Source organism: Bos taurus, chromosome 18 (assembly GCF_002263795.3).
Source record: "Bos taurus isolate L1 Dominette 01449 registration number 42190680 breed Hereford chromosome 18, ARS-UCD2.0, whole genome shotgun sequence".
Taxonomy (NCBI): Eukaryota; Metazoa; Chordata; class Mammalia; order Artiodactyla; family Bovidae; genus Bos; species Bos taurus.
The window spans coordinates 44,797,082-44,817,366 of record NC_037345.1 but is presented as its reverse complement, the minus strand read 5'-3'; the positions used below and the strand labels follow the sequence as shown (position 1 = coordinate 44,817,366).

The 20,285-nt window shown below is 52.2% G+C and overlaps 1 protein-coding gene across 1 annotated transcript in view; it reads right to left on the bottom strand.

Moving 5' to 3' along the window:
- Positions 1–4,839: 4,839 nt before the first annotated feature.
- Positions 4,840–20,285, bottom strand: part of GPI (glucose-6-phosphate isomerase) — a 28,277-nt gene continuing 12,831 nt past the window's right edge. The window contains 9 exon segments of the mRNA NM_001040471.1: positions 4,840–5,248; positions 5,366–5,432; positions 5,526–5,601; positions 5,814–5,942; positions 7,824–7,900; positions 8,054–8,183; positions 9,055–9,207; positions 9,322–9,365; positions 10,033–10,093. Of these exon segments, the coding sequence (NP_001035561.1) occupies positions 5,116–5,248; positions 5,366–5,432; positions 5,526–5,601; positions 5,814–5,942; positions 7,824–7,900; positions 8,054–8,183; positions 9,055–9,207; positions 9,322–9,365; positions 10,033–10,093 (870 nt within the window). The 3' untranslated portion in view covers positions 4,840–5,115.

Here is a 20,285-nt window from a genome sequence, read left to right as displayed (position 1 = left end):
ATGTGAGAGTTGGACTGTGAGCGCCGAAGAATTGATGCTTTTGAACTGTGGTGCTGGAGAAGACTCTTTGAGAGTCCCTTGGACTGCAAGGAAATCGGTCCTGGGTGTTCTTTGGAAGGAATGATGCTAAAGCTGAAACTCCAATACTTTGGCACCTCATGCGAAGAGTTGACTCATTGGAAAAGACTGATACTGGGAGGAATTGGGGGCAGGAGGAGAAGGGGATGACAGAGGATGAGATGGCTGGATGGCATCACCGACTCGATGGACGTGAGTTTGAGTTAAGTCTGGGAGTTGGTGATGGACAGGGAGGCCTGGCGTGCTGCGATTCATGGGGTCGCAAAGAGTCGGATACGACTGAGCGACTGAACTGAAATTTAATATCCTGGATTCCAGATGTTTTTTTTTCCCCTGGTAATGCGCCGCGAAAGGAAGTAGGTACCATCTACTGTGAGGTATCTTGCCGAGAAGTTTTATCTAAAATCAGGGGGGACTTCCCTGGCGGTCCGGTGGCTCTGACTCCGAGCTTCCAATGTAGTGGGCGGGGTTCGATCCCTGGTAGATTCCACTTGCCCAAGGGGCAGCCCCCCCAAAAATTGGAGGGGAATAGCACTCTCCTAAACAACCCCCCACCCCACCCCACCCCCGGAAAAAATAAAAAAAGAGGGTCCTAAATTTTTAGAGAAAAAATGTATAAAGTATTAGTCGTTCAGTCGTGTCTCTTTGCGACCCATGAACTGTAGCCCACCAGGCTCCTCTGTCCATGGAACACTCCAGGCAAGAATATTGCAATGGGTTGCCATTTCCTTCTCCAGGGGATCTTCCTGACCCAGGGATCAAAGCCCGGTCTCCTGCATTGCAGGCAGATTCTTTATCATCTGAGCCACCAGGGAAGCCCACATTTTTTAGACACATTGAAATGCCTATACTGTAGATGAAATGATGTATCTGAGGGTTGGTACGTGATGGGAGGGGTCCGTAGATGAAATAAAATTGGCCCTGGATTGGTAATTGTTCGAGTTTGGTGTGAGGCACAGGGTGGTCTGTTATGCTATTTGAATTTTATATGTTCGAGTTTTTCCATAATAAAAATTTTAAGATGCCTGTAGCACACCCAGGGGAATTTTAAAAAGGTAGTGCTAAGTGAAAGAAGCTAGATACAAAAGGCCACATTCTGGAAAAGGTACCTTTGTAGTCAAATCGATGCTTGCCAGAGAGTCTGGGTTTAGGGGGCAGAGATTGACCACAAAAGGATGCCAGAACTTGGGGTGATGAAAATGCTATAGATCTCACTTGCGCTGGCTACATGACTGGATAGAATTGTCAGAACTGTACACCAAAGATGAATTTTACTATATGTAAATTACACCTCAATAAATTGGACTTAAAAAAAGCATGTTGCAGAAGTACTATTTCAGGCTTTGTACTGTGGTGTGTAAAAAAATAAAAAAGACACAGGTGCCTCCTTTTGTTTGACTCCAGCCCCAGCAAGGACTTGGAGCTGAAACCTGGTTTACTCCTGGTTTATTACTGCCAATCTGATGGCTTTACAGGTACTATGAAGTCCAATCTTGCTGTTCTCATCATGTCTATCCAAAATGGTTGGATGACTTGGTAGATACTTGTTATTTCAGCTAAATGTTTCCCAGGATACATTTCTAAATTACTGCAATAAGAAACAAACTTCAAAATTCTTCCTGGGGATTTCTGTGGTGGTCCAGTGTTTAAGACTCTGTGCTTCCACTGCAGGAGGCACGAGTCCAGTCCCTGGTCAGGGAACTAAGATCCATATGCCCCCCCCCCCCGCCGCCAAAAAAAATTTTTTTAAGTCTTCTTATTCTTGCTAACATAGCAAGATCTCCTCCAGCAAAAGGCCACAGTCTGGAAAAGGTAAACTTTTGTCATCAAATTGATGGTTGCCAGTTACTGAGCTCTCTCCAATGTCATCTGATTATATCATAACACTACCTATTACAGCCTCTCCATCAACGTGTGATCACAGCATGAAGGCTTATTACTTAAGAGGAATTTTTAATATGTGAATTACTACTGCATTCCAGAATTCCAGAAGCAGTTTAAAAGCAATCTGACACTGGCATTATTGTGAAGTCCTTGGGAAGAGTCCTTGCATGTGTGAGACTTGGAAGTGTCTGACTTAATTCATGATTTTGTAGGGTTTGGGCCTCCTGACAAACTCACAGTAATCATCAAATGATGATACAGTTGGTATTTGAGGAAATACAGAATGAAGATGTTGAACACTGTTTCAGTCTCACCCAAAGAGCTGTTTGTGATGGTTAATTTTACATGTCAACTTAACCGGGCTAAAGAATGGCCAGATAGCTGGTAAAAACATATTTTCTCTGTCTGTGAGGGTGCTTCAGAAGAGAATAGCACTTGAATTGGTAGACTGAATAAAGATCTGCCCTCTATAATGTGAGTGGGCATTCTCCAGTCTACTGGGAGCTCAAAGAGAGCAAAACGAAGGAGAAAAGATGAATTTTCTCTCCTTCTTGAGCCAGGACAACCGTCTTCTTCTGCCCTTGCACATCAGAGCTCCTGGCTCTCAAGCCTTCAGACTCTGGACCTTAACATCAGTGGCCTCTTCGTTTTCATGCCTTCAGGGTCAAACTGAATTATGCCCCTGGCTTTCCTGAGTCTCCAGCTTGTAGACAGCATATTGTGGGATTTCTCAGCCTCCATAATCATGTAAGCCTCCTCCCATAAGAAATCTCCTTGTTCACCTATATAGAAATATACAGACACATCCTATTGGTTCTGCTCCTCTGGAGAACTCATATACTATTCAAGACTCGCAACAACTGGCAGCCACAGAGTGGACGCTGTAAGAGATTACAGTGGCAGTGATGAGCAAAACCAGGTAGGGCCAAGGGACATGTGGCCAACTGGTGTTTTCCAGGTCCTCTTCCTCCTGACACGAGACGGCAGCTGGCCTAGAACTCAGGGGTCTCACTGCTACAAGATCCTTTGTGTGAAACCAAGTCGGCCTGAGACAGTCTGCCACCAGAATTTTCCTCTCTGCAAGTTTTTTGTGTGTGCTTGCTCTTTTGTAACAGAGGAAGTGCCTTTGCTGGGACTATAGCTCACTTTTCATCAGCTGTATTAAGAAAGGAGGTGGGTTAGCAGGGGTTTCAACAGAGCTTGAGTGTTGAAGAGCCTCTATCACTTCTGCAAAAGTGGGGAGAGAAGTGGACATTCACTCTGGGAATAAAAAAAGAATCTCATTTCACCAATAGGAAGATGAGAAGTGGTGACAATTTCTATTATTTTAGGTGGACATTTGCACCTACATGGTCACTCTACAATCAGGGTATTCCTTCCTTCCATGGGTGCAGTTTGTCCTGACTTCTCCCTATTTGGAGGAAGGAATATGACCAAGCCAGTTCAGTTCAGTCACTCAGTCGTGTCAGACTCTTTACGACCCCATGAATTGCAGCACACCAGGCCTCCCTGTCCATCACCAACTCCCAGAGTTCACTCAAACTCACGTCCATCGAGTCGGTGATGTCATCCAGCCATCTCATCCTCTGTCATCCCCTTCTCCTCCTGCCCCCCATTCCTCCCAGCATCAGTCTTTTCCAATGAGTCAGCTCTTCACAGGACAACTCAAATCCAGGCAGCCCAGAAGATGGGGTCAAGGCCACCCTGATGACAGGGTCGAGGGCAGCAGGGCCTTATGATGGGCAGTAGTTTTCCTGGTTGAGATCATTCTGTGTCATAGTCTAGGGTGTACATCTGGAAAGCTCAGCCTCTAGCCTGCCCATTGGTTCTGCTCATCATTTTTTTAAAAACCTTAACTTATTTTTGGCTAATTTATTTTGGGCTTCCCTTGTGGCTCAGCTGGTGAAGAATCTGCCTGCAATGCAGGCACCTGGGTTCAATCCCTGGGTTGGAAAGATCCCCTGGAGAAGGGAAAGGCTACTCACTCCAGTATTCTGGCCTGGAGAATTCCATGGACTGTATAGTCCATGGGGTCACAAAGAGTCGGACATGACTGAGCAACTTGCACTTTACTTCACTTCATTTTTGGCTCTGCTGGATCTTCGTTGCCACTCCAAGTCTTTCTCCAGTTGCAGTGAGCTGGGGCTACTCTTTAGTGATGCACGGGCTTCTTATTGAGGTGGTTTCTGCTGTTGGGCACAGGCTCTAGGGCGCTCAGGCTCAGTAGTTGTGGCTCCTGGGCTCTAGAGTTTAGACTCAGTAGTTGTGGTGCATGGGCTTAGTTGCCCCGTGGCATGTGGAATCTTCCTGGACCAGGGACTGAACCCATGTCCCCTGCATTGGCAGGCAGATTTTTAACCACTGGACAACATGGAAAGTCCCATCAATTCTTTAAATGAAATTCCTTTTCAGCTAAGTTGGCCAGAAGTATTATTTAATCTTGAATAGAAGTACCTTAAATAGAAGATAAAAGAGCAGTTTGTTCAAAATTCCTTTTTTTTCAATGTCTACCTTATCAAAGGGAAGAATTACTTGAGCACCTGGCCAGGAGTTAGCAGTCACTCTTGATCTGGGCCAGGAATCCACCCAAAAGAGACAAAATCTCGCTGTGGTTTTAAAAACCGTTCAGCAAATACTGTAAGCCTCACCCTGAGCAGTGTAAGAAGACAGAGGAGAGATCCAGCTGCAGAGGCCAAGCTGCCCTCGAGACATGGACAGTGCTCCGCTGCACCCACTCTCTTCTCAAGGGACCATCTTCCAGTGTGGATCTGCTCACCAATTACAGTCAAGCCTCAGTCAAGGCAACCACTCTTCCTACTGGGCACCTTGACTTCTGCAGAGAGCCCATCTCACGACAAAGAGGCTAAGCCCATGACCTCCCTTGTGACATCTTTATTTTTCTTCCTGGTACATGAACAATAAACATAGATGAGAAAAATCAGTTGCACTGAAACACTTCAGCCAACTGTAGAACAGAGAGGGTGTGGACACTGAGAGGGCAGGGGTGGCAATTCCAGACCAGCTTCCCTCAAAGGGCTCGTGGTCCAAGCCCAAAACCAGAGGGTGCTCTGGGCAGGACCGTGCAGTGCAGACTCTGGGCAGGCAGACAAGAAGGACCAGTCACAACAGGGACTGCTGCTGGGCACGAGTTTATTAGCTTCTGGCCTCTCGCTCCTGCTTGATGAAGTTGATCAGCCCATTGGTGGAAGAATCGTGAGAAGTCACTGGGCTGCTCCCGTCAAGCTCAGGTTCAATTTTCTTAGCCAGCTGCTTTCCCAGCTCCACTCTGCCAGGGAGAGGAGAAAGAAGGGTATGAGGAGGCTTCCAGCATTACTAGGGAAATCCACAAGCCAACTAACCTTTGGTAGGCATTCCCTACCCTCCCCTTGAGCCAGCAACTCACCCCCACTGGTCAAAGCTGTTGATGTCCCAGATGATGCCCTGAACGAAGATCTTGTGCTCATACATGGCTGTGGAAGGGGGTACATGTTGAGGGAAGCACGTTAGGGTTCCCCCAGCCCACTCAGACCTACCCCAAGCTGAGACCATCCCCGCTTACTCACCAATCAAGGCTCCAAGAATGAATGGCGTGAGTTTGGTGAACACTATAGAGTTGGTCGGGCGATTTCCTTCAAAGACCTTCAGAAAACACCCACGAATGTCCCCCAGTTAGTCATGGTCCCCAGCTCTTCAGAAGGGAAGCACACCCTGCCCAAGGCTGGGGTGGGCAGGTCCGTGAGGACAGCGCCCCCTACTGTGGACAGGACAGTGCTCCCCGGCCACGGCCACACGACTTTATCCTTCCAACTCCAGGATGCCACCCCAAAGCCCACTCCAAGAGAAGCACTGACCTTGTGAGGCAACAGCTTCTCAAAGTCCTCTGGACTCCTTCCAGCAGCCTGTAGCTCCTTCCGGGCCTCCTCTGTCGACTTCCCCCTCATCAGGGCCTCAGTCTGGGCCAAGAAGTTGGCCAGGAGGATCTGATGAGAGAGACATCAAGTACCATCGTGATGAGAGAGACATCAAGTACCATCGTGAAGCACGTGTGAGCTTCAGGCAGACAGATGAGACTGCCTGGCACTGCCCAGTCGGGGTTAGTCTCAACAGTTGGGGTTAGCCCGACTGCCTCCGACTCGAGAGCTTATTTGGAACAAGCGGGGACAACAGAGCACATCCAAGGACACCAGAAACTAGCTAATGACAATAAGTACCCTTCAGGGACTATACTACTTGCTGAGGGCCCTTTTAAGAACTTTACCAATGTCTATCTTTTAAGACCATGACGGGCAGAGGCATCATCTCTCTTTTCTAGCTGAGCCTCAGTTTCTTCAAGTCAACAGCACTGAATCCCAGCCAGAGGGACAGAGGGGAAGAATCAGAATTCAAACCCAGGACACCGAATCCAAAGCTTGTGCCCACAGTAACCTGTGCTACTCTGCACACCCGAGATAAGGCAGGAGCAGTCCTCTTCAAGGACCCTTGTCTGGAGTGGGGTGGTTTTCCCCTTGCTGTCATGGCAGACAAGATCTTAAATCCCTGATCTTTGTCCCCTGCTATTAATGCCTGTGTACACAGCATGGCAAAAGGGATTTGGTAGAGAGAGGGATTTGGAGCTAAGGTTACAGACCTTAAGATAAGGAGATTATCTGGGTGGGCCCAATGTAATCACATGGCCCTTAAAAATAACAGAAGGGGAAGGCAAGTGAGTCATCCTCTGACATGCAACTGAAGAGGCAGGACAGAACTGAAGCATCAGAGGGACTCAGCCCACCCCTGCTGGTTCTGAGACCAAGAGCCAAAAGGGTTTCTAGAAGTTGAGCATGGCTCCCAGCTGTCAACAAAGAAACCGGACCTTGGTCCTACAACCATAGGGAAATGGTAAAACTCAACATTCCAAAAACAAAGATCATGGCATCTGGTCCTGTCACTTCATGGCAAATAGATGGGGAAACCGTGGAAACAGTGAGAATTTTATTTTGGGGGGCTCCACAATCACTGCAGATGGTGACTGCAGCCATGAAATTAAAAGACGCTTGCTCCTTGGAAGAAAAGCTACGACCGACCTAGAGAGCATATTAAAAAGCAGAGACATTACTTTGTTGACAAAACTCCATCTAGTCAAAGCTATGGTTTTTCCAGTAGTCATGTATGGATGTGAGAGTTGGACTATAAAGAAAGCTGAGCACTGAAGAACTGATGCTTTTGAACTGTGGTGTTAGAGAAAACTCTTGAGAGTCCCTTGGACTGCAAGATCAAACCAGTCAATCTTAAAGGAAATAAATCCTGAATATTCATTGGAAGGACTGATGCTGAAGCTGAAACTCATACTTTGGTGACCTGATGCGAAGAACTGACTTCTTGGAAAAGACCCTGATGCTGGGAAAGACTGAACGCAGGAGAAGGGGATGACAGGATGAGATGGTTGGATGGCATTACCGACTTGATGGACTACAGTTTGAGCAAGCTCCGGGAGTTGTTGAGGGACAGGGAAGCCTGGTGTGCTACAGTCCATGGAGGTCACAAAGAATCGGACACGACTCAGCGAATGAACTGATAGGGAAATGGATTCTGCCAACAATCTGAATGAATGATGAAAAGGCTGCCCCCGAGAGCCTCCAAAAAGGAACATAGCCCCGTGGACACCCTGACTTCAGCCTGAGACCCTGAGCAGAGACCCAGCAAGCGTGATGGACTGGGGCCCAAAGAAACCAAGACAATAAATGAGTGTTGTTTTTAAGCCACTAAGCTTGTGGTGACAGGAACAGAAAACTAGTCGCTGCTGACTAACGCAGCAGTCTTAAGAGGTCTGGGTGTGATGTGAATCTAAGACAGCTGAAAAGGGTCAGGAAGAGTGTTTTTACCTTGTGATGCAAACCGTTCCTTATGGGGTGCTGGCTCTGGACCGGGATGAGGAAGTCGCAGGGTATCATCTTGGTACCTGTGAAGGGTACAGCGCTCACTCAGGTACCTACCCCCGCCATGGGAGCCACCCATATGGTCTCCAGGGGAACCCTCATCTGATGGAGGGGGCTCTGCCGGCAGGCCCTCCCCATCCCCAGTAGCACTTCTGCGCAGGCCAGATGGGCCCTACCTTGGTGGATGAGCTGGTAGAAGGCGTGCTGGCCATTGGTCCCTGGCTCCCCCCACACAATGGGGCCCGTCTGGTAGTTCACGCGGGTGCCAGACTTGGTGATGTACTTCCCATTGGACTCCATGTCACCCTGGAACAGGGCCAGAAACCCAGCCCTCGATCTGCAAGTCTTGCTCTTCACACACCATCCCCAAAACCTGCCTGGGACACACCAGGCGTGCCTGCTCTGCCCCGTGAGATATCCACAGGCACGATCCTTTTACGTCCTCACCTGGGAGGGCAGAGGTCACAAGCATTTTGCTTCTGACCCATGACCAGGAGAAGGTAAGAATGGAGGTCCAGGGAGGACCCATGACCAGGAGAAGGTAAGAATGGAGGTCCAGGGAGGACCCATGACCAGGGGAAGGAAGGTATGGCAGTACAGGGAGGACCTTCCTAAGAGCAGAAACTGGTCACAAAATCTTTAAGTGATTTCTTAAGGCAGGCTGGGGTCCAGGCTGTACTGTATTTGAGGGCCATCCCCCCAACCAGACTCTGGTCTTGGGGGGGCCTCAGCCCCTCCTCCAGTCACAGAATCTGCTGCTTCAAGGGGGCTGTGGAGATTCCAGGGGCAGAGGGCTGTGAGGGGCCCAAAGAGGCACCACAGACTGGGTGTAAACTTGCTTTTCTGGAGGGAGACAAAGGCAGTGCAAACTACGGGGGTCCCAGGCTATGGCCCCAGCCTAACAGGTGATGTCCAAGAAAGAAGTGACCCGGGTGAGGCATATGCCCTGAGTCACGCCAGAGCCTGACCAGCCACGACGCCATGACAGCCAGTCATGCCCCTCCCATGGTAGCCCAACTTGACTGACATGGATCCTGGTTACGGAGATTCACCATGAGAGGGGGAGCACAGGTGGGCCTTGGACATGCCTGAGGCTAACAGGGGGAAAGGCCCTAGGAGGAGAAGTAACCTGGGCTCAGGGGGCCCCTGACCCAAAGCCTGGCTTGGCAGCTGGTACCTGCTGGAAGTAGGCAGCAAAGCGGTGCAGGTACTGATCATAGGGCAGCATGGCGTGCGTCTCACACCCAAAGCAGTTGATGTACCATATGCCCAGCAGAGCCAGCAGCACGGGGGCGTTCTTCTCCAGGGGCGTTGTGCGGAAGTGCTGGTCCTGCAAGGAGACCAGGGTGGACAGGGGCTCAGCAGCTGCTGAGGGGGAGGGAGCTGCACCAACCAACATGTCTCTGGCCAGTGCCTGCTGGAGAACTCGGGCCTCAGCACTTACCATCCAGTGAGCTCCTGAGAGCAGCTGCTCGAAGTTGTCAAATCCTGCAACACAAAAGCCGCATCAATAGAAATGATCGTGCCCTGTGCCTCCACCTCATGCGAAGAGTTGACTCATTGGAAAAGACTCTGATGCTGGGAGGGATTGGGGGCAGGAGGAGAAGGGGATGACAGAGGATGAGATGGCTGGATAGCATCACTGACTCGATGGACGTGAGTCTGGGTGAACTCCGGGAGTTGGTGTTGGACAGGGAGGCCTGGCGTGCTCTGATTCATGGGGTCACAAAGAGTCGGACACGACTGAGTGACTAAACTGAACTGAACTGACTGTGCCTCCAGGCCATGGACACAGCTTCTTATAGAACCAGGAGAAGGCTGGAGGGGGAGCCAGAAGCAACAGGATCTGGGAGGACGAAGGCCTGTGGAAAGCCTGTCTAATCAGAGTCAGTCCTGAGCTCAAAGGCAGCTGTAACTCCACCTGGCATGGGGAATGAGACAGACCACAGTTGTGAGGGGCAGGGAGAAAGGCCAACCTGCAAATACCAAGGGTCACTCAGCCTTTCCCATCTGACCTGGGAGAAAGGGTCCCATCAAGGGCAGAGAAGCCAGCAGCCTGAGGGAACAAGAGGGCATCTGGGGACATGAGCCCCCACCCCTACCTCAGACTGCAGCATCGTCTCCCAAGACAGAGACATAAAACACACACACTCACCCACGTGCAGGGCAATGGAGAGTCCGATGGCTGACCACAGCGAGTAGCGGCCTCCCACCCACTAGAAGAGACAGGAAAAGGCACTGAGGAGAGGTTGGCACACCCCGCCCCCCCTCCCTCCTGCCAGGAAACTTGTCCCCAGGAGCCATGCTCTTCTACAGGTGCAGTTCCAAGGGCCTGGCCCAACCCACCTCTGAGAAGCAAGACAGCAAGCCGGGTGCTGGCAGCTGTTGGGCTGACCAACAGCACTAACTACACATGGACTGGCCAGAGCCACAGACTCAACCCGAGACCTTACTGTGGCTGGTCCGGCCTCCCCCCAGACACTGCCAGACCCAGGCCTCATACCTGAGCAAGGTCTGCCCTCCCCAGACACCGACAGACCTGGGCCTCATACCTGAACCAGCTCCAGCCTCCTCAGACACCGACAGACCCGGGCCTCATACCTGCACAGGATCGGCCTCACCAAACAAACAGATCCAGGCCTCCATACCTGCACCAGGTCTGGGCTCACCAGACACTGACAGACCTGGGCCTCATACCTGCACAGGTCCGGCCTCCCCAGACACCAACAGACCCGGGCCTCATACCTGAACCAGCTCCAGCTTCCTCAGACACCGACAGACGCGGGCCTCATACCTGCACAGGTCCGGCCTCCCCAGACACCAACAGATCCGGGCCTCATACCTGAACCAGCTCCAGCCTCCTCAAGACACCGACAGACCCGGGCCTCATACCTGCACAGGATCAGCCTCACCAAACAAACAGATCCAGGCCTCCATACCTGCACCAGGTCTAGCCTCACCAGACACTGACAGACCCAGGCCTCATACCTACACAGGATCGGCTCCCCTAGACACCGACAGACCCAGGCCTCATACCTGCACAGGTCCAGCCTCCTCAGACACCGACAGACCCGGGCCTCATACCTGCACAGGACTGGCCTCCTCAGACACCGACAGACCCGGGCCTCATACCTGAACCAGCTCCAGCCTCCTCAGACACCGACAGATCTGGGCTTCATAGCTGCACCAGGTCCAGCCAGCCTCCCTAGACATAGACAGACCCAGGCCTCATACCTGCACAGGATCGGCCTCCCTAGACACTGAAATACCCAGGCCTCATACCTGCACAGAATTGGCCTCCCTAGACACCGACAGACCCAGGCCTCATACCTGCACAGGTCTGGCCTCCTCAGACACCGACAGACCCGGGCCTCATACCTGAACCAGCTCCAGCCTCCTCAGATGCAACAGACCCAAGGCCTCATACCTGCACAGGTCCGCCTCCTCAGACACCGAAAGACCCAGGGCCTCATACCTGCACAGGTCCAGCCTCCTCAGACACCAACAGACCCGGGCCTCATACCTGCACAGGTCCGGCCTCCTCAGACACCGACAGACCCAGGGCCTCATACCTGCACAGGTCCGCCTCCTCAGACACCGACAGACCCAGGGCCTCATACCTGCACAGGTCCAGCCTCCTCAGACACCAACAGACCCGGGCCTCATACCTGCACAGGTCCGGCCTCCTCAGACACCGACAGACCCAGGGCCTCATACCTGCACAGGTCTGGCCTCACCAGACACCGACAGACCCAGCGCCTCATAGTTGAGCCAGGTCTGGCCTCCTCAGATGCCAACAGACCCAGGGCCTCATACCTGCACAGGTCTGGCCTCACCAGACACCGACAGACCCAGGGCCTCATAGTTGAGCCAGGTCTGGCCTCCTCAGATGCCAACAGACCCAGGGCCTCATACCTGCACAGGTCTGGCCTCACCAGACACCGACAGACCCAGGGCCTCATAGTTGAGCCAGGTCTGGCCTCCTCAGACACCAGCAGATCCAGTGCCGAGCCCACCTCCTTGGACACTGACAAATCAGAACCCCATACCTGTGTCTAGTCATGCCTCCTAGGACATCAACAGAACCAGTGACTCATACCTGTGTCCAGCCTCCGTAAACACTAACAGACCCAGCACCTTCTACCTGTGCCCATGCTTCCCTGAACAACGAAAAACCCTAGCACCTCCTACCTGACTGTGGCCCTGCTCCTCAGGCCCAATGCCTCATACCTGGGTCTAGCCTTGACTCTTCTGACAGGAGATCCAGTGCCTTGTACCTGAGCCCATCCCCGACTCCCAGGCTGTACTGACAGACACAGCTCCTACCTGTGCCAGCCCTGCTTCCTGGGACACTGACAGGCCCAGCAGCTCATACCTGGGCTTGACTGATCTTCAGCCTCAGCCCAAGCCAGACCGAGACCTACCATCCACACTGTGTCCTCCCATGCCACACTGCAGATTCCACTTTGTATCATCGGAATCCTCAGAGCTCCAATCACATCTTCCTAACAACTATTTATGGAGTACCCACCAAGTTCCTAGCATAGGCAATGCCAACAATCCATGGGGGTGAAAGATATAAATGAAACAACCAATAATGAAATGCCAATAAATGTGAAAATGAGATAAAGTGCTTAGAAGACAGGAATACAGTACTGAAACCAATAATGAAAGGACTCTGAAGGTGCTTCAGCCTGGATGTGAAGAATGGGCAAGTACTACTCAGGGAAGCACAGAGGGAGGAGGATTCCGGGAGCAAGAACAGCAAATGCAAAGCTTCTGTGGCAAGAACAGCCTTTCTCAACAGTGAGAGAATTAAGCCCCACAGAAAATGCTTTGAATGACTTAGTTTCTCCATACTCCCAAGGTTGATCCAAGGCTAGCATCCTTCCAGATGCAAAAGAGAGGTGCTAATTCATTATATCCAATGGCTGCCCTGGGGCATTAGGATTTAATTCTCTCCTGAAAGCCCGCTGAGAAAGGCTGGGCAGGAAAACGGGCAGCACAATTTTGAAGATGAAGGAAGGAGTCATAAACTGGTGGGCAGAAGCGGAGAGGCAAGGATGGAGAACCAAGAAGTCTGTAGGTGAGGTGAGAAGGGAAGCAGGAAACCACACGGGAGCCCCAGTGTTCGTCCAAAGAGTGACGTTTCCCTGGAAGGGGGTGGTGCGGATGCATAGCACTGATTCAGGATGTTAATTAAACAGGATGAATTGGCACAATGAGAGGATCAAGAGTGAGAGGATCAGACGTTTCAGCTTGGGTAATAAAGATGAGTATGATGGGGTTCTTTACTTAGAAAGGCTCTGGGTTTGGGGGAACCTGATCTGACAGTCACAGTCCCACAGACCACACTATGCCTGACGGAGGCTCTCAGATCTCACCCAATAGACTCAAACCCAGAAACTGGACTGAATAGACGGCCAGGGCTCAGACTGACAGATTCCAGGCTGCTGACCTTGGCTGAGGGCAGGGTCTCAGACCTGACTTTTGTTTTGGGAAGAGCCCAGCAAAGCCAGTATCTGATTTGAGCCTCTGAAACGTCAAGCTGCAGACACAGATCGCTAGACCTCACCTTTACCTGCAGCGAGTGCAGAACACACCTTAAAGATGTAGCAGTCAGTTCTAAGTTCTGAGCCTCACGAGCCTCAGATCCCACCTTCTCCAACCAGGTGTAATCCAATCTCTTTCCATACTTGGTTAGTTCAGACCCTGCCAACCAGACCCCAATGTGACAGACTGGTTACAGATCCCCTGGCCTCCACAACACTGCCCATCACACTGGACCAGGGTGCTAAGGACAGGTGGCTGATGTGGCTCAGCATATTCTACCTCTCCTACCTGAACCCAAGGGCTCCACAGACCTCCCCAGGCAGACCTAGGTATACATACCTACGATCACTCTGGCTTTCCCTCGATGACAGTCCACGCTACCCACTTAAGTGTCCTCATCGATCCTACCATTGGGGGTCCCACCTGTGTCTGAGTCACCTTCTCAGGCCTTACCAATCACACCAATTATGTATTTCTGGGCTAGATCTTGCCCCATTCATTTCATCTAACAAGTCCAGGGATGCCAACTTGTACCTGAACCCTGGGGGCAAAAACCCACCTAAGATCATGTTTATATACCTCTGCCCATGTGACCCTGATCCTTAGGCCTTCTCAGGACTACACTTGGCAGACCAGCTTTGCCTTCCTGCCTCTGACCTGGGCTCCTGAGAACACACTTGCTGGGCCAGCTCTGCCTACCTGTGCATGACCCTGGATCCTCTGATCATACCTAGTGGACCAGCTCTGCATACATGTACATGACCCTACATCAGACCATACCTAGGGGACCAGCTCTGCCTGCATGTATACGACCCTGGCTTCATGTGCAGTACCTAATGGACTAGCTCTGCCTACCTGTACGTTACCCTGGACCTTCAGACCCTACCTGGCAGACCAACTTTACCCACCTGTACATGACCCTGGCTCCTCGTGCTGTGCCTTGTGAACCAGTTCTGCTTACCTGGCTTTAACTCGGAGTCCTCAGGTCATACCGACGACAATTCTGCCTACCTGAATGTGACCCTGTCTCCTCAGACCACACTTAGTAGACCACCTCCGCCTATACGAACTTTACCCTGGATCCAGTCTATACCTGGCCCATGAGCTCTGCCTACCTATACGTGACCCTGGGTTCTCAGATTGCACTTGGTAGACCAGTTCGGCTTACCTGTACTTGACCCTGGTTCATCAGACCACGTCTTATGGACCAGCTCTGCCTACCTGTACATAACCCTGAGTCCGCACGTAGTGGGCCACCTCTACCTACCTGGACCTGACCCTGGCTCCTTTTGCCATACCTACCAACCAGATTTGCCTACCTGCCTCTGACCCAGGCCCCTCAGAACACACTTGCTGAGCCAGCTCTGCCTACCTGTTCATGCCCCTGGATTGTCAGACCATGTCTAGGGAACCAGGTTTCATGTGCTATACCCAATGGACCAGTTCTGCCTACCTGGATACTACCTGGACCTTCAGATCACACCTGACAGCCCAGCTTTGCCTACCTGTGCTTGACCCTGGCTCCTCAGACCATACATTATGAACCAGTTGCACCCACCTGTACATGACCCTGGCTCCTTGTGCTACCAAGTGGACCAGCTCTGCTTACCTGGGCTTAACCCTGGCTCCTCAGACCACATCTTATAGACCAGCTTTGCCTACCTGTACGTGACCCTGGGTTCTGAGGCTGTACCAAGCGGGCCAGCTCTATCTCCCTGTACTTGACCCTGGCTCCTTGTGCAAACCAGCTCAGCTTACCTGCGAGTGACTCCACCTCCTCAGATCTTACCTAGTGGATTAGCTCTGCCTACCTGTGCTTGATTCCGGGTCCTCAGACCATACCCAGCAGAACAGTTCTGCCTACCTGTACATGACCCTGAGCCCTTGTGCTGTACCTAGCGGACCAGCTCTGCTCACCTGTGCACTTGACCCTGGCTCCTTGTGATACACCGTGTGGGCCTACCTGTGCTTGAGTCCTCAGGCCATATCTAGCAGACAGTTCTGCCTACCTGTACATGACCCTGGATCCTCAGACTGCACTTGGCAGACCAGCTCTGCTTACCTGTACACAATTCTGGACTCTCAGACCATACCTGGCAGACCAACTCTGCCTACCTGTGCTTGAGCCTGGATCCTCAGACCATTCCAAACAGACCAGGCTCTGCCTACCTGTATGCCCCTGGTTCCTCAGGCTGCACCATGTGGGCCACCTCTACCTACCTGTTCTCAACCCTGGCCCCTTGTGCTGTACCTGTGCTCTCACCTGTGCTTGACTCAATCCTTGGACTATACTTAGTGGACGAGTTCTACCTACCTGTGCTTGGCCCTGGATCACTGGACCATACCTACCCATACCCTACCTGCCTACTTGTTCACGACCCTGGACCTTCAGGCCACACCTAGACCCATCTACCTACCTGTTCTTGACCCTGGCTCCTTGTGCAAACCAGCGCTGCTTACCTGTGCACGACTCGATCTCCTCAGACCTTCTGCCTACCTGCGCTTGATTCCAGGTCCTGAGACCATACCCAATGGGACAGTTCTGCCCACCTGTACCTGACCCTGGCTTCTTACAGTGTACCTAGCACAGGCTTTGCCTACCTGTGCTTGACTTCAGTCCCCAAACCATACTGAGCAGATAGCTCTGCCTACCTGCACATGACCCTGGGTCCTCAAACTATACCTACCCAGCCAGCTCTTCCTACCTGCACATGACCCTGGGTCCTCAAACTATACCTACCCAGCCAGCTCTTCCTACCTGCACATGACCCTGGGTCCTGAGACCATACATTACGGACCAGCTCCGCCTACCTGTAGGTGACCCTGAGTCCTCAGATCATACCCAATGAACCAGTTCCGCCCACCTGTACATGACCCTGGCTCCTTGTACTGTACCTAGCAGACCAGCTCTACTTACCTGTGCTCAACTCTGAGTCCTCAGACCATACCCAACAGAACAGTTCTGCCTACCTGTACACTCCCCTGGACCTTCAGTCCTTATCTGGCAGACTAGCTTGGCCGACCTGTATATGACCCGGATCCTCAGACCATGCCCAGCAGGCCAATTCTGTCTACCTGTTAATGACTCTGGCACCTTACACACTGTACCTAGTGGACCAGCTCTGCTTATCTGTGCCTGACTCTGGTTCTTCTTGACGTGTGACCGTCAAGTTCACACGTCAAGTTCTACCGACCTGAGTCAGTTCTACCGACCTGAGATTGACCCTGGTTCCCGAGCCTGCAGCTGGACAACCTTGCCTCTACCTACCTGTGCATGACCCTGGGTCTTTCAGCTGCACATGGTGAGCCACCTCTGGCTACCTGTGCTTGTTCCTGGCTCCTGAGGCTGCTCCTGACAGGCTAGCTCTGCCCCAGTTCAGCTCGCCAGAGGTCATCTAAGACATTCGGTTCTTTCCCGGACTTACCTGTGACTTTTGAGATTTCACTGGACAGACCCAGTTTCCTAAACTTGTTCCACAGACTTTACCTGACAAACTCTATTCTACTACCTGTGCTTAACTCACCCTGTGAGACCCAAGAATAAAATCTGTCCCCTATGCAGACTCCAGAGATCTTACCTGAGAAACTCAATTCCACATACCTGCATCCGGGCACAACTCATCATCATGAGACATCTGCCAAGAAGCAGTTCTACCTACCTATCTTGACCTTACCTGGGAGATCCAGCTCTATTCATCTGGGCCCAATCCCAGCTCCTGAGATCTCACCTGAGACACCTCCCTCTATCCACCTGTCTTCACTGTATATTCTCAGAGATCATCTAAGAAATCCAGTTCTTTCTAGATAAGCCTAACTCTGGCTCCTCAGGCCTCACTTGACAGATCTACCTACTTGTTCCTGACCTCAACTATGGGACAGAATTTAATGAACCCAAACATGGCTTTTCAGCCTACTTCCAGCTTGCCTCTGGCTTACAGACTTAACCTGAAAAACTCAGTTCTATCTACCTGCACTGAACCTCAGCTCCTCAGATTCAGAGTACAAGCCAGGGACTAACCTCAACAGCTCAGACCTCACCTGTTCAGGAACCAGGAGTACAAGCCTGTCTCTCGCCTCAACTCCTTCAACCTTACCTCACATACCTGCTTTGCACCCGAGACAGACACAGAATTGCCGAACCTTCCAGATGGATGGATGCAGTGCTCCATCTCCTTGCCTGACTCCAGGTTTTCAATCTTTTCCCAGGGGCCCCTGGGCCATTGCCCTGAGTCACCAGAACTGCTCGGACAACAACTGAGGACACAGTTCTGACCTGGACCCAATCGTGGATTTCTAAGCCCACCTGTCAGACTCAGCTCTGTCTCTGACTATCTTTGGCTCCAGTGTCCTTATCTGACCAACCCACTTCTGCCCAGATGTTGTCTAATCTCAGTTCCTCGGGTCTCCCCAAGATACCGAGTTATATACACCTCGTCTGATTCTAGCTTCTGAGACCTCAAACAGATGTAGCTTTACAGATGACCCCTAGCAGACCCCTCTGTACAAACCTAACCTGAAGACTTTTCCCGGAGACCTGACAGATTCCTGGCTGCTTGCCGTGGCCCGAGGGAAGCCTGGTGAGAGTCCACTGGTGCCAAACAGGGTCTGAGTGACTTGTGCCTCTGACACTTCTAGAGACCTTTGTCTACCATTAGCCTCTCCCATCACATCTTAGTGACGCAGCTCCTCAGCAGTTCACTTGTCTTCACCTGTCCCAACTCTCCAGTCCTTACCTTTGATAACTAGGTACATTCCTACCATTCCCTCATCTGGGCACCTCAAACCCTACCCCAGCCAGACCCCAATGCCACTGACACGTCCTGGGCTGGTCATGCGACCCGAGAGGCCTCGACAACACCCTGAGCTCTGCCTGTCTCACTGGTCAGGATGCTGAGAACCCAGAGGCTCACCTGGCTCAGGGGACTTTTCCATGTTTGTCTCGTCTGAGTTCTAACAGCCTCGCTTGAGTGATCAGCCATCCAGTACCTGAGGCTCACTCTTCAGAGCCAGTCAGAGAGATCCCACTATATACACCCATCCTGAGCTCACAGATCCAGGTCTAAGTACCTGTCCATAATTTTGGCTTCTCAGACGCTACTTGACAGAATAAACATCTGAATTCTTCCAGAATCTCCCCTGTACCTTTACCCATCCTGGGGCTGCCTCTTCAGACATCACGTGCACCTGTCCTGGCTCCTCTTCAGACAGCAACAGCCAAAATGAGCCCCCCAATATGTGCTGACTCTGGCTGAGCCCTGACAGTCTCCCCCAGTTTACCACCTCACCTCTGCCTAAGCCCGACACTCAAGGATGCCCCATGGACCCTGGACCATGGCTGCACCCCCTGGACACAGCTGAGCAGTCCTCACCACTTACGCCAGACTGAACTCTTCCGATCTTACCTCAGAGCCAGCACAATATCCCTGTATCTATTCTGATGATTCTCTCTCACCTGAGAGACCCTAGGTCCAGAAACTTCACCTGTCCCTGGCTCCTCAGATGTCACCTTCTCAATTCAGCAATATACATGCAGGTCCCTCCAGCTATGTCTGGCCTGGCCCGAGGCCTCTACTGTGCCCACTCGAGGCACTTGGCCCTCACTAGCCAGAACATGTTCCTGTGTTCCTAGGCCTTACCTGGGAGACCCAGGTCTCTGTTTAAGCCACACTTCAACTCATCTCTTCAGACTGGGTGGTTACAGGCAGTGAAAACCCAGGCTGGGACACAGCCCCGCTCTGCCGGACTCCTTGGCTCACGGGAGCCCCTGCACGGCCCTGACCACCACCTGCTCAGGCTCGAGATCCCAGGGAGGAGGAGGAGGATGGCGCCCCTTCCTGTCTCAGGCATGCATGCAGGAGGAAGGCGCCCCTTCCTGTTTCAGGCACGCATGCATTTGTTAGCAGCTGCACAGTCTCTCTCGACCGGGGCTCCTCATCTGAGCCATGAGACGCAGACAAGGATCTGAGTGACTCTTCTCAATTCTTCCAAGGATGGTACATAACTAGTCCCATTCTGGAAAGAAGTTAACTCATTACACACAAGAGACATCTTAGGGTACGAGGGCTAAATTCTCTCCCAGACTCCAAGGCCTTTACAGCTTTCAAAGGAGGTTACATCTTCGGATGCTGCCACTCAGCAGAGAGCTTGCGGTATAAGGGCTTGGAATCAGCCCCAGGGCAAAATCCCTCGATTAGAGGATGCTCTCTTAGGTACACCTGCCAAGGTCATGTGTTAGAGTCACACCCACTGCACCCACACCACTCCCTGCACTGCATCCCTGCATCCCAAGCCTGCCTGCATTCTGCCGCCAGAGCCTTTCCTACACCACGGCTGCACTCAGGCAAGCCGCAGAGACAATTCTGGCTCACTGCTTGGCACCCATGGTGGCTTCAGCAGAGATGAGCCTGTGGGACCACTCGTGGCTAGACTGGCCCACAGCTCTGCCCCCCAGCAGTGCTGGCTCTGCAAGCTGCCCAGCGGGGCCCCACCCGGCCCCAGGCCTGGCACCTCCTCTCTGCCACCTCTAGCTGCCCCTGCAGCTCCTTTCCAGGCCTGCCCAGTCATACTCCTGCCTTGCCCTGCCCCTTGGCCTTTACAGATTGCGGCTGTGGTTCAGAGAAAGGTCATCACTGAGAATAACTCACAACCTCAGCTCACCGAGGGGGATGGGGGTGGCTCCGGTTACCCCACTGTGGGTGCTACTGCAGGCACCCGGGGGGTGTCACCCTGGCCCTGAAAGCCGCCCTCAGTGGGAGGGGGGCCATATCCTGACTGAGCGAAGCTGCTCCTGCTCCCTGAGGACTTCCTGGCCTGTCCCAAAGCCAGGCATACAGCAGGTGCTCAATAAACGTTGAC